This window comes from Parambassis ranga, chromosome 13, assembly GCF_900634625.1.
Source record: "Parambassis ranga chromosome 13, fParRan2.1, whole genome shotgun sequence".
Lineage (NCBI taxonomy): Eukaryota > Metazoa > Chordata > Actinopteri > Ambassidae > Parambassis > Parambassis ranga.
The window spans coordinates 13,895,168-13,907,666 of record NC_041033.1 but is presented as its reverse complement, the minus strand read 5'-3'; the positions used below and the strand labels follow the sequence as shown (position 1 = coordinate 13,907,666).

Here is a 12,499-nt window from a genome sequence, read left to right as displayed (position 1 = left end):
GAGGAGGTGGAGGAGGAGAACGTGAGGAGGAGTCCAGAAAGAGAGAGGACTTGAGGGTGAAAGGGTAGAAGAGGATCTGAGAGAGAGACAGAGAGAGAGACGGGCTCAAGGGGAGAGGAGGAAGAGGAAGTGGGGTGCTGGTGGTCTCACACACACACACACACACACACACATACACATACACATACACACTGCAACAGCCATCTAGTCACACCCTGCATGTGAAACACCATGGGATTCAGCAAGGAGGAGGGGGAGGAAGAGGGTGATGCTGAGGTGAGTCTCAACAGCAACACTGTGTGTCGATGGCTGGGAGATACCACAGACCTTCGCCCCAACCCAGTCACTGATAGTTATCACAGACAGAGCCCCCCCATCACCACCACCACACACACACACACACACTAAAGCACGTGCTGCTCGGCTCAGTTCATATTTTCATCCTCACAGATGAGCCGCTCATTATAACAATTATGCGTGTGCAGTGTGCGTGTGTGGACAGTTTGTACGTCTTCTGACTGCTGACTCTGACAGCACTTATTACACTTTACGTCTGCATAATCCACAAAAACATGACAAGTCCTTCTGAGATGTTGGGTTACAGGTGCAGCAGAGGCCTGTAAAGAAGGCTTTTTGATGTTTTATCTACATTTTGTCTCCATTTTTCATGAGAGAGCATACGTACTTGTGTTCCTCTCAGATCTCCTTTATGCCCCTGTGCCTGCCGGGTTTCTTCACATCCAGGGAAATCTGACATCTCTCATTTTAAAATGTACACATGGTGGGTATTTTATAAGCTTATTTCCATATTTTTAGAGCCACTGTAGATGATGTTTATAAAAAAGAAATGAAATTAAAAAAGTACTTTAATTATCCAGTTTTACTGCTGAGAGTAAGAGAAGCAGTGGGAAATATGTTTCGGAGATAAAAAAAAATAACAGTTAACATAACAAACAAGACATTAAATATTAAAAAACAAACAAGCAAACAAAAAACATTGGACACCAAAGAATAAGAAGCCCACCTTGCGTTTCTTCTTCTGGCATGAGGGCCAGCTTGATGCTACACTGACTCACTACACCGCCATGTGGGGCAAAGTGGAATTACAGCCATGGATTGTAGCATGCTAGTTTCAGTGGCTAGCTGGAGCAGGAGGAACAATGAGTCAGTTTGTCATTCATCTACAGGTGCTGCTGCAGTTTTGTGTTTACATCATAAACTTGTGTGTGTGTGTGTGTGTTTTCTCATTCTTGTATATTTATTTTGAAATAATTAGTTTGACTTCCTGCCTTCGCTCTGATTGCCTCATGAGGTCCAACCGTGCTGTGCTCTTTGCCACCAGGTTCCAGTCCTGCTCTCAGCGTGGTGAGTAGTTTTCATGTGATTGTGCTCGTGTTCAGGTTTGATCTGGATTCAGGACAAATAACTATTACATGAACTCTGACTTCAGTGCGTGGAAACAAAACATTTCCTCCACGAGCAGATATATGTCTGCTGGTGACTTAAAAACTATGAGCGTCACTGCTAGCTGTTAAAAACCTGAATCTGAATCAATAAAGTTTTGAGCCTGGATTCTAAAAAAAGTAATACTTTCACAGTTTAAGTCGTAAACTATCCCCTGAATGTTTGTATGGCGTAAAGCGGCCTCATTACCTGCTCTCAGATTAAAAAATAGTACACTGGAACAGTTTAGTGTTAATTAGTTTGCTTTAATGCAAATTTATTGATGTATATTTACCATGTAAGCATAATATAAACTAATTAAGACCAGGTCACTTGCTTTAGTGGAGCAAATTAACATAATAAAAACTGAATTAATTAAATTACCTAAAAAATAATTGGGTGCTCTCCTGGACCCCTGACAGGGGCCTGCTTTACTTGATGAACTAATTATCTATATCTAATGTAAGCAGCAGCCAAAAAACAGAAAAGAAAATAAGAAGATGTGTGGTTTTGTTGTTTTTTTATATTTATATATTGACACACTGAGGCTTTGACTCTTCTCACTTTATTGCTGTATGTACAGTAGGTTGCATTGTGAGTGGTGCACGAATACAGGAAACGTAAACAATAATAAACCCAGGAACCATCCGCCTGTCCGTACATCTGTTAAAACACATCCATAGTGCTCACAGATGGTGTTACCGCTTGGTGTACTGTACATGAATATTAACAACACAGAGCAAAATATATCATCGAAGAAAAGACTCTTCAATACTTTTTCAAAAGATACTATAATGATAAACAAGTGCTATAAAACAAACGAACAAAAAGCCTTATTTTCAGTTTAACATAGACCTTCTATTGTCTCAGACATGTGGCAACCAGCTTGACTTATTTTATGAAAACTTCAAGTAGTCCATCACAGTAAACCAAAGTGAAAAGTTTAAGACGAGCAGCGTCTGAAAGACTCAGCACTGGATATGTTTTTTTTTTGTCTTACAAAAAAACCTGAATTACTCACAAAGTTTCCAAAAAGTCTAAAAGTCTTTATTCATCTTTAGAATTTTTTTTTTATATAATATGTTTGTATATACAGACCCACACACAGCCTGCGCGCGCACACACACACACACACACACACAAATAATAGACCCCTGAATCAGAGCAGCACACACACACACACACCCTCTACTTGTTTTGCCCCTTGCTGTCACTGTCCTCGCTGTCATGGGAGCCGTGGTAACCCCGGTGCTCGCGCCTCTCTCTGCACTCCCTGCACTCTTCCTCATCCTCTCCTTCCTCTTCCTCCTCGTGGATGATCTCCACCTCCAGTCGGCCGATGTAGAGCGATACGGCGCAGAGCCAGAAGAGGGCGACGCTGCACACGCCGCCCCCTTGGAGCAGCATCGCTGGCACAGACAGCAGCATCAGCCTCCGCAAGGCGAGAAGGCTGCCAAGGTACGTGACGCCGCCGAACGCCACGCATATCCCTCCAAGGATAAAGAAGGCTGAGGAGAAACAGATTGACGTGGTATTATTGTAGAGACCCAATTAATTTCCTCGCTGTAATTAAATCTGGGATGAAGGCAGGTTAGAGCTACTCATCCTCTCAATTATTCAGATGAAAATAAGAGATTATGTGCAGTATTTTCAAAGTTAAATGACAGATTTAACGTTGCATGAAGGAGCTGAGTGGGCTTTTATTTTGATAGAAATAATCATCACGGTCTTTAGCACCATAACATGTCCACACCAATGTCAATCAATGAAGGCCTGTTTAATAAGAGTCCATCTGGTAACACACAGATATCAAGGACTTCACTCTAATTTTATACTGTTATCTGTCTTAGCTTGAAATGCTTGCAAAATTATTGATTTGAAAACCATAATAAAACATTTATTAGAAGGTCCTCTGTTAAATTGATTGACTTAGAGACAGAAAGTGAGGATAGAAGATGGTAAAGCTGTTATTTTGCATTACAAACAGCTGACGAGTATAAATGTGTGTGTGTCTACTCTACTCTATTCTCAAACAGGAAGTCTGTACCATAACCCGCCTCTCGTCCCATTTCACTCTGGACAAACGCGATGACTCCGATCCCGGTCGCCAGCAGGCCGTTCCTGAACCATGACAGGAACCCTGCAAAACCACAAACACAGAGCTGACAGCTTGACTGACATCAGAGATCACAGCTGCCTCTTTGTTACACATGAAAGGTAGAAAACAGTATTAATGTCACAATCATCCCAACAACTCTGCAGCTCTCCTGCAAACTGCATCATTAAAGCAGAGACTAGCACGTGTTCCCTTGAACTGCAGGTCTAATATAATACACATCTGACAGGTTTAGGAGGCCACGCAGCTGTTGCCACTCTCCGGCTCTGACTCTCCGCTCACGGTTCTGTCAGACAGAAACGGTGAGGTTTGGTGTTGCAGGATGGGACGTGGGCGCCATCTTGTGAGGGGTCTGACCCCTCACACTGATGGAGGATGGAGAGTGTGACGGTATACTAACTTTAGGATGTTAAATTAGTTTTTATTGGCTCTCTTGCTTGACACAAGCTTGGTTGCTTAAAATGTATATACATTCCAACAGCTATATGGAAGCACTGCACCCACATTAAATTAGCTCTGTTTGTCATAAGGCAGCATTTCAGTCTGATGTAGTATTCTAACAAACTGCAGACTAAGATTTAAGTCCACATAAATGTGCAGGTTAATTACCCGTTTCATGGGACTTTCTCAGCATCTATAAAAAAAGACAGAGAAGAAAGGTATTAGCAGCATCATGTGTGTTTTTACACTTTTATAAACACTAAATGTATTTGATTTGAGAGCTTCTGTCTGAGACAGGAAAGAGAAACCAGCACATTTAGGACAAATAAATAAATCACTTAATGTTAACACCATCTTCCTACCAAAGCGTCCGCCTTGTCCAGGTCTGTGATCTGGTACTGGTGTTGCTCCGGCCCCCTGCTTTTCCCCCACGGACCCTTCTCTAAGACCCGTAACCTAGCCGAGCCGTGCAGCCTCCGGAGAGGGGCTCCGGCGCACGAAGGAGGCCCCCGGACCAGCTTCACCGTCCGGGCGAAGTGGCACACGGCCTGCGGCAGCTGCCTCCTCACGAACAGAGTCAAGAAAGCCATCACATCACTGAGCACTACCAGCTAGCTAAAGATACGAGCTGGAAGCAGCAGCAGCACAACACGACCTCCGCATGCCCTGTGACCTATCACACGGCCAACGACAACCCGGAAGAGGCTCCAGGAACTGCACGATGCCGCGGAAGGTAGGCAGCAGTACCACAGCGCCACCCAGCGACCGATTACGAACACATTTCTTTCTTTAATTACCCACGCACATTATTGCAACTATTTTTAACAGTTTACGTTTTTTTCTTTTCTTTTTCCCGCATGTTCCTACCTCGACATTTATTTCTCTGAATCAAATGCAAAAACTGCAATTGTATAGTTAGGCCACACGGGGGCGCCAGAGGACAATGCATTCCCTCCCCCTTATGACAGTGGACAAACTGGAACACCTTCAAGGTAAGAATATAGTCGGATTGTAAAGTCTGCACATTTTACTGTTAAAATGTTGATGAAGATTCTCAGTCATCCAGGTCATCATACGTAGAGAAGGTTGAAGCAAGGCGTCTGGACTTGTAGAGTTTTCTAGAAGACGTTTCGCTGCTCATCCAAGCAGCTTCATCAGTTCTAACTGTTTGGTGGGGAAACATGGTTTATATGTGGTTACAGACCTCAGTGGGTGGGTCTGGGTAAAACTTAAAAAACTTAAAAAACAATAGCACTAAATGTTTCCATACTTACCTGTGATGTTCTGGCTGACTGGGCCAGGTGTGTCTAACGACTGGCTAACGACTATGAAACTGCCGGAGGGGGACTGGTTGACAGCCCTTTGTTCTTACTGTGATTATGTGCAAACTTCCTGGGAATGGATGGAATCACTGCATTGTATGTGGTAGAAAGATGATGTCTGAGGCCACCACCTCTGTTAAGGGAAGGTTTTTCCAGCTTAACATAGATGGCTTCCTTGACTCCTCTTTCATACCACCTTTCCTCTCTGTCTAAAATGTGAACATTGTTGTCCTCAAAGGAGTGTCCTTTGTCTTTGAGGTGGAGGTGAAGAACAACAACCTGACAGACACAGAAGCTGAGCAACTCCGCTTGAAGGTCACATCCACACTCTCCACTGCTAAAGCACCGCCATCCAACCTCTCCAGTGATGAAAGGAAGGCCCTGATTGCACTACAAAAGGACCGGGACATTACCATCTTATCAGCAGACAAAGGAAGATGCACAGTGGTGCTCAACACACAGGACTACCACTCCAAAGTGACAGATCTCCTCAGTGACACAGCCACATATGAGACACTGAAGAGGGACCCCACTGGAAACTACAAGAAGAAACTAGTCAGCTACCTACAAAAACTGGAGAAGGACCAAATCATCAACCGCAAGCTCTACTTTCGACTGTATCCGGGGGAAGCCACTTCACGCCTGTATGGACTCCCCAAGATACACAAGGAAGGAGTCCCCCTCAGACCCATCGTCAGCAGCACAAACTCAGTCACATACAACGTGGCTAAGCACTTGGCTGAACTCCTGACACCACTGGTAGGTGACACACCACATCACATCCACAACTCTCAGGACTTTGTGAACAAGGTGGAGAAGATCCAAATGGACCCAGACGACACCATGGTCTCATTTGATGTCACCTCCTTGTTCACCTGCATCCCTACATCAGAAGCCACAGAGATGGTAAGGACGTGCCTCACACAAGACAGCACACTCAAGGAGAGAACCAACCTAACGCCAGACCACATCTGTGACCTGCTGGACCTCTGCCTGACCACCACTTATTTCCAGTACAATGGGAACTTTTACAGACAGAAGCACGGCTGTGCGATGGGATCACCTGTGTCTCCTATTGTGGCCAACCTCTACATGGAAGAAGTGGAGAGAAGAGCCCTGAGTTCCTATCCTGGAACCACCCCCACTGGTTTAGATATGTGGATGACACCTGGGTTAAAATCAAGACCAACGAAGTGGAACGGTTCACAGAACACATCAACGCAGTGGATAACAACATCAAGTTCACTCGCGAGGACACTAAGGACAACAATCTGGCCTTCTTGGACTGCACAGTACACATTGAAAGGGGACAGGAGCCTCAATGTGGAAGTGTACAGGAAACCCACACACACGGACCAGTATCTGTTGTTTGATTCACACCACCCACTGGAACACAAACTGGGAGTCATCAGGACCTTGCAGCACAGAGCACAAACTGTACCCACCAGCTCAGAGGGGAAGAAGAAGGAGCAACACCACATCAGGAAGGCCCTGCAAACATGTGGCTACCCGAAGTGGGCACTCATCAAAGCCACAAAAACAAGACCCCCCAACAACAAGAAGAAGGACAACACCAGGCGGAGAAAGAACATCTCCATTCCATATGTGTCAGGAGTATCAGAGAAACTCCGCAGGATCTTCAACAACCATGACATCCCGGTCCATTTCAAACCTATGACAACACTGAGACAGAGACTGGTTCACCCGAAGGATAAGATTCCCAGGGAGAAACACAGTAATGTGATATATGCAGTCCAGTGCAGTGAGGAATGTTCTGATCTGTACATTGGAGAAACTAAACAACCACTCCACAGAAGAATGGCTCAGCACAGGAGAGCCACCTCCTCAGGACAAGACTCAGCTGTTCACCTCCACCTCAAAGACAAAGGACACTCCTTTGAGGACAACAATGTTCACATTTTAGACAGAGAGGAAAGGTGGTATGAAAGAGGAGTCAAGGAAGCCATCTATGTTAAGCTGGAAAAACCTTCCCTTAACAGAGGTGGTGGCCTCAGACATCATCTTTCTACCACATACAATGCAGTGATTCCATCCATTCCCAGGAAGTTTGCACATAATCACAGTAAGAACAAAGGGCTGTCAACCAGTCCCCCTCCGGCAGTTTCATAGTCGTTAGCCAGTCGTTAGACACACCTGGCCCAGTCAGCCAGAACATCACAGGTAAGTATGGAAACATTTAGTGCTATTGTTTGTAAGTTTTTTAAAGTTTTACCCAGACCCACCCACTGAGGTCTGTAACCACATATAAACCATGTTTCCCCACCAAACAGTTAGAACTGATGAAGCTGCTTGGATGAGCAGCGAAACGTCTTCTAGAAAACTCTACAAGTCCAGACGCCTTGCTTCAACCTTCTCTACATTTTACTGTTAAAACTAAGTTTTTTGTTTTGTGTTTTACTTTTTTGTTTATTTTAGTTGGTAAAATTGTTGGAGGAGAGAATCATGTTTGAAAATGTTATTAATTTTTTAGGGTTGTTTGGGGTCACAGGAGCATTAGAAACAAATTGAGTGGCATAACAGTTTATTTTATTTTTCATATAAAGTCATTCACAGGATATATTGATTTTTGTGTATGCTAAGCTTCCCTTTTGATATTACTTGAGGTTCAATCTAACGATGTAACAGGGTGTACAGAAGACACCACTCTTAGTTAAGCTTAAGTCCGTGTAATTTTAACACAGATAATCTCTTTAAGTCTGTCTTTGTAGATTCATTTTGCTCCAACGTGAACCCTTTATAGTAAAATCACTCTGTTTATTGACTCCAAAGGATGAATTTAAAGAAAAATGTATGCTGGCTATGAAGTAAGTGACTGTGATAAATAGAGGAAAACATATTAGGAGGAAGTTGAAGAAGACTATCAGGAGTCTGGCATACCTGCTTTGATGATTTGTCAGAGTCACACTGATACTGTATAAACCTGCATACACAGGGATGTGTGTGTGTTTGTGTGTTTGTTTGTGAGGGAGGATCTGTGCCTCCAAGTGTGCTCACTGAGTGAGGATGAGCGGACAACCTTTTCCTGAGGGTCTTTTGTCTTCCTGGCCCCGCTGGGACCCACAAAGTCCACGCCTATTAATACCTGATTGTGTAGTGTTAGGAGCAGAGAGGGCTGCACAGATGGGAGTTTGTGTTTGTATTCCTGTGTGTGTGTGTGTGTGTGTGTGTGTGTGTGTGTGTGTTGATAGTGAGGTCTTTTACAGACAGCCAAATCTTTGATGTTGATAGTGCAGCTGACCCTCTGGTCACTCTCACGCTACTGTCCGCAACACAATGGGAGACTGATGTTTGTATACTGTACATACACGCACATGCACGACCAGCTTTCAGGACTATGTGTAAACAGAATCACTACTTTTCATGTATACATACAGCACATGTATCGGAACACTGAGTTATAAATTAAATGCACAATTGATATGTAATACAGAATAGAAGCAGACTCCTTCCAATAAAAACACAATTTTAACACTGAGGCAAACTATATCTATACATGCACTTACAAATGTGTAGGCTATATGCACTGGATATATAATACATATTATACAAGGAAATATGGCGTCTGCATGTTGCAGATACAAGATTAGATACAAGATCAGATGCAATCATACCTGCAGTGAGGTGGTGTCCTTATTTTCTGCCACACTCACTGTTTTTGCCTTATCTCAGAATAAAATGTGATAATAATGATAATAATAATAAAAGTAGGCTCACCTGTCACATCTGCCAAATAAACATAACAAGATATAAACATGACTAAAAGGTGGCTGTTGAATGTGATGGTACTTAGTCACATCTTAACACATTCTGCACCTTAATAGTCTCATTTATATGTTGTTTTACTGACTTTGGGATGGCAGTTAAATGGTCAGAAACTTACATTAACATGCATGTTAAAGTTGTGGTCATTTGCCTTGAATGCTGTAACAATACACAGCTTTGTTTAACGCAGGTTAGCTGCAGACATGAAACTCCTCTTCATGTCTGTGAGCTATTTTGAGGAAGGCAGGGAGGAACGGCACAGTTGATCCCTAAATTCCCCTGCACTACCACTTTCCTGGTTTCCCCTACCACTCACTTTGCTTTGCTTTTATTTCCACTGTCTGGCTCTTTGGCCTCCTTTCTGTGCAGGTCTGATTAATGGCATGCCTTTTGTCTGTATTTAAATGTTCTCGCTTGCTTTTTTTAGTCGTCAGTTGTCTGTCTCTTGTTTCTCTCTCTTTCGCTCAGGCCGCCACATTTCACACACTCTGTCTGTCGACTGAACTTTGTTGCCTTTCAAACCGTGCTCTTCTCACTTTTTCTAAATTGTCCACGGCAATCAAATGCTACTGTCTGACTAGCTTGACCTTCATCATTTCTGTTGTCATGCATCATTTTTCTTCCTAAAATATGTAGTGTAGATCAAAGCAAATTTAGTCTAGAAGTGCTGAAAAGCTGTGGTCGCCTTATAAGACGACACCAAAAGAGGTCTAATCAGCATTAACTCTTTGTATCCACCCTGCTTGATTTAGCAGGAGGAAATAGGGAGAGAGACAGATAGGAGGAGGAGGAGCAGGAGATGTGTATACGTGCAGAGCTGCACTAGTCTGCGTTACACAGTCTGGGGGATTCCAGCCAGCTGCACTGGGAGCGCTGACCTTGGCACAGAGTACACTGTTTTCCAGTCCCGGGGACAAACAAGTGTTAGGTACAAGTGTCATCCAGTCAGCAGAAAAATGATTTACTGACTTTAATAAAGTGAGAAAGGTTAGCAGGTCTGTTTGGTATACTATCAAACAAATGAAGGTGCCATTTTCAGACATAAACTCTGCGTTGTACCTCACATGTACCAGCACTACAGGACACAGGATGAGAAGCTGTTGGGGTTCCACACTTGTTTTTTCCCCTTTTTAATTTTGGTGCAGCTTTCCTTTTGGAATGCTTGCAGGTGCCGTACAGTATCAATGTAAAGTCTCTACCGTGAACAATGCAGGAACTCGCTCCTCCCGTACAATCAAAGCCAAACAATGAATCATCATTCATCTCCCCATGCTGTGAAAACAATGGTGTCACTTTTACAGTCATATCTGACCACTCTGGTTGCTTTAGCAGTGGCAGAGCTCAGAGTGATTGTGTTATTTCTAAGCTGTATGACTTGGAAATGAACTCAAACACTGAGCTCTGAGTATTTCCTTCATTCCTTTGAAGCACGCTATCTCCTCTGATTTCTTTACCCACAACTGCAGTTTAACCTTTGGCCAGCCGCGAACTGAGGGAAAGAGTCACGCACATCCTATCACATCCTGTTTCTTCCAATCTTGATCCAAACATACTTATAGATGGGCTGGTGACCTTTAATCTGTACAGTAGAAGGATTGTGTCATGACTCTTGACTGATGCACTGCAATGATTAGGGGAAAAAGTTCCTTAAAACCAGTTGATCTTTTGGCTGGAATGTGTCATACACCCACCCACACAACCCACAAATAACCTCAGTCTGAGGGTGTTTTTTTTCCTTTATTGTGTGAAAAAATGTTTCTAAACGTAAGAATCAGGAAGCCTTTTTGTTAATAGTGACAGGCAGCCAACCAGATGCCTTGCTGCCTTACAGCTTCTCCAGCTTCCTCCCACATAGGCTTAGGTTAAGTTAAGGACTTCAAATTGGTGCTAATCCACTGACTGCTCCGTGTTAACCCTGTGATAGCCTGGTGACCTGTCCAGCATGTACCCTGCCTCTGATCCATCGTCATCTGGGATTGGCTCCGGGCCTCTCTGTGCTAACATGAACTTCAGCATGGATGTCTGCCAACAAATATTTGGTGATGAAGAAAATGAATCTAATAATAAGCTGAAAGCAGCACACCAAGGCCAGGCACTAAAGCACGAACACCCTTCTGTCTTTCATATAGAAATCGAAAACCTTCTACTTTAATCACTCATATCTTTATCTTACGTCTAATTTTCACATGTGGCAATATACCCTGCTGTTACATTAAACAATAATAATCTAGATTAAGACACAAAAACCGACAGAAATAATTATTTTTTAATTTTAATCTCAGTGTGTGAGGTGATCTTCTCTCAGCTGAGTTCAATGACTTGACAAACATGATGTCAGACACAGTTAATCAAACCATTTAACCTCATCAGCATCACATCCTCTCCACAAAGGAACTGTCCATTAAACATTAAACTGAACATCAATAATGCTCTCGTCATGATGGCATGGTTAGATTATGGCCAGCTTGGGTCTGCCCAATTAACAAGCTACGTACACTGTTGCTACTAAAGGTGGGATAAATTGGTTTTCTTTTTATTCCTCTTTTAAAAGATGGATCAATACACTTTTTCACTAAAGCGAAAAATATTTGATTCCAACTTTATGAGCAACAGTGTCATACTATACATTTACATTGTCTACATTACATGAATGCTGTTTATTCTTATAGTGGCTGATTGTTTATGTCAAAGCTAATGTCCCCATGCATCGACACGCTATTGTTAGTATGCATGTTTACATTTACAGCATACCTTCATGCTAACGTGATCCCCGCCCAGCACTGCACTCCATAGGCTGAGTGACGACTGGATGTGGCGTGCCAGTGCTGTGTCAATACACTCTGCTCTTAATCCCACAGGGTGAGGCCCTAATCCAAGGGCCCTAACCCTTGGCCTGGTTTCAGGACAGCACATTACCTCACTTCCCCCTGGCTATATGTAAATACATGCTGGACAATAGGATGTCTGGTGTAAGCAGAGTGAGATAACCTGGCTTGTAGTGAGAAAAAGGCGGCTGACATGTGTGCAGCAACAAACTTAAAAAGTGTGTGTATGTGTAAAAGCTGGGGATGTGACAATGTCACAATATTATGGATCATGAAAAATTAATGAAAATATTACATCTGTATCAAACCGGGCATTAAAAATGTGTGTGTAGGGAGGTAGAGAGTCAGTCTGTAGAAGAATTACATTCAGAATATTTGTTTTAGTGCCACTCACTATGTTGGTTATCTTATCTCCATCATTAATAATGGAGCAGTGCAACATTAAATATTTGCCTAAAAAGCCATTGTTTTGTTTGACACTGTTATTTCCATGAAATATTCAGATCATGATAACATTTTTAGGTAATGAAACACAATAAATAAACACAACACACCATGCCATATCATGC

At 43.0% G+C, this 12,499-nt stretch overlaps 1 protein-coding gene across 2 annotated transcripts; it reads right to left on the bottom strand.

Annotated features, from left to right (window-relative positions):
* Positions 1-383: 383 nt before the first annotated feature.
* tmem160 (transmembrane protein 160) lies at positions 384-4,689 on the bottom strand. Of its 2 annotated transcripts, XM_028419730.1 has the most exons (5): positions 4,363-4,689; positions 4,169-4,193; positions 3,491-3,583; positions 2,613-2,951; positions 384-405 (listed from the first exon to the last, which is right to left on the bottom strand). In XM_028419730.1, the coding sequence occupies exons 1-4, from the start codon at positions 4,588-4,590 to the stop codon at positions 2,632-2,634; spliced, it is 666 nt and encodes a 221-aa protein (XP_028275531.1). In that variant the 5' UTR covers positions 4,591-4,689; the 3' UTR covers positions 384-405; positions 2,613-2,631. The 2 variants fall into 2 exon arrangements, with proteins under 2 accessions (XP_028275531.1, XP_028275530.1); XM_028419729.1 differs by lacking the exon at positions 384-405 and having other exon boundaries at positions 1,993-2,951.
* Between the last annotated feature and the right edge of the window lie 7,810 nt (positions 4,690-12,499).

Bases quoted from the DNA above. Each gene is read 5' to 3' on its own strand.
- tmem160 (XM_028419730.1), bottom strand. From the start codon at position 4,590: ATGGCTTTCTTGACTCTGTTCGTGAGGAGGCAGCTGCCGCAGGCCGTG. The intron at 4,194-4,362 runs GTAGGAAGATGG...CTTTTTTTATAG, and splicing joins TGGACAAGGCGGACGCTTTG to ATGCTGAGAAAGTCCCATGA. The intron at 2,952-3,490 runs GTACAGACTTCC...GTTTCTCCTCAG, and splicing joins GGGACGAGAGGCGGGTTATG to CCTTCTTTATCCTTGGAGGG.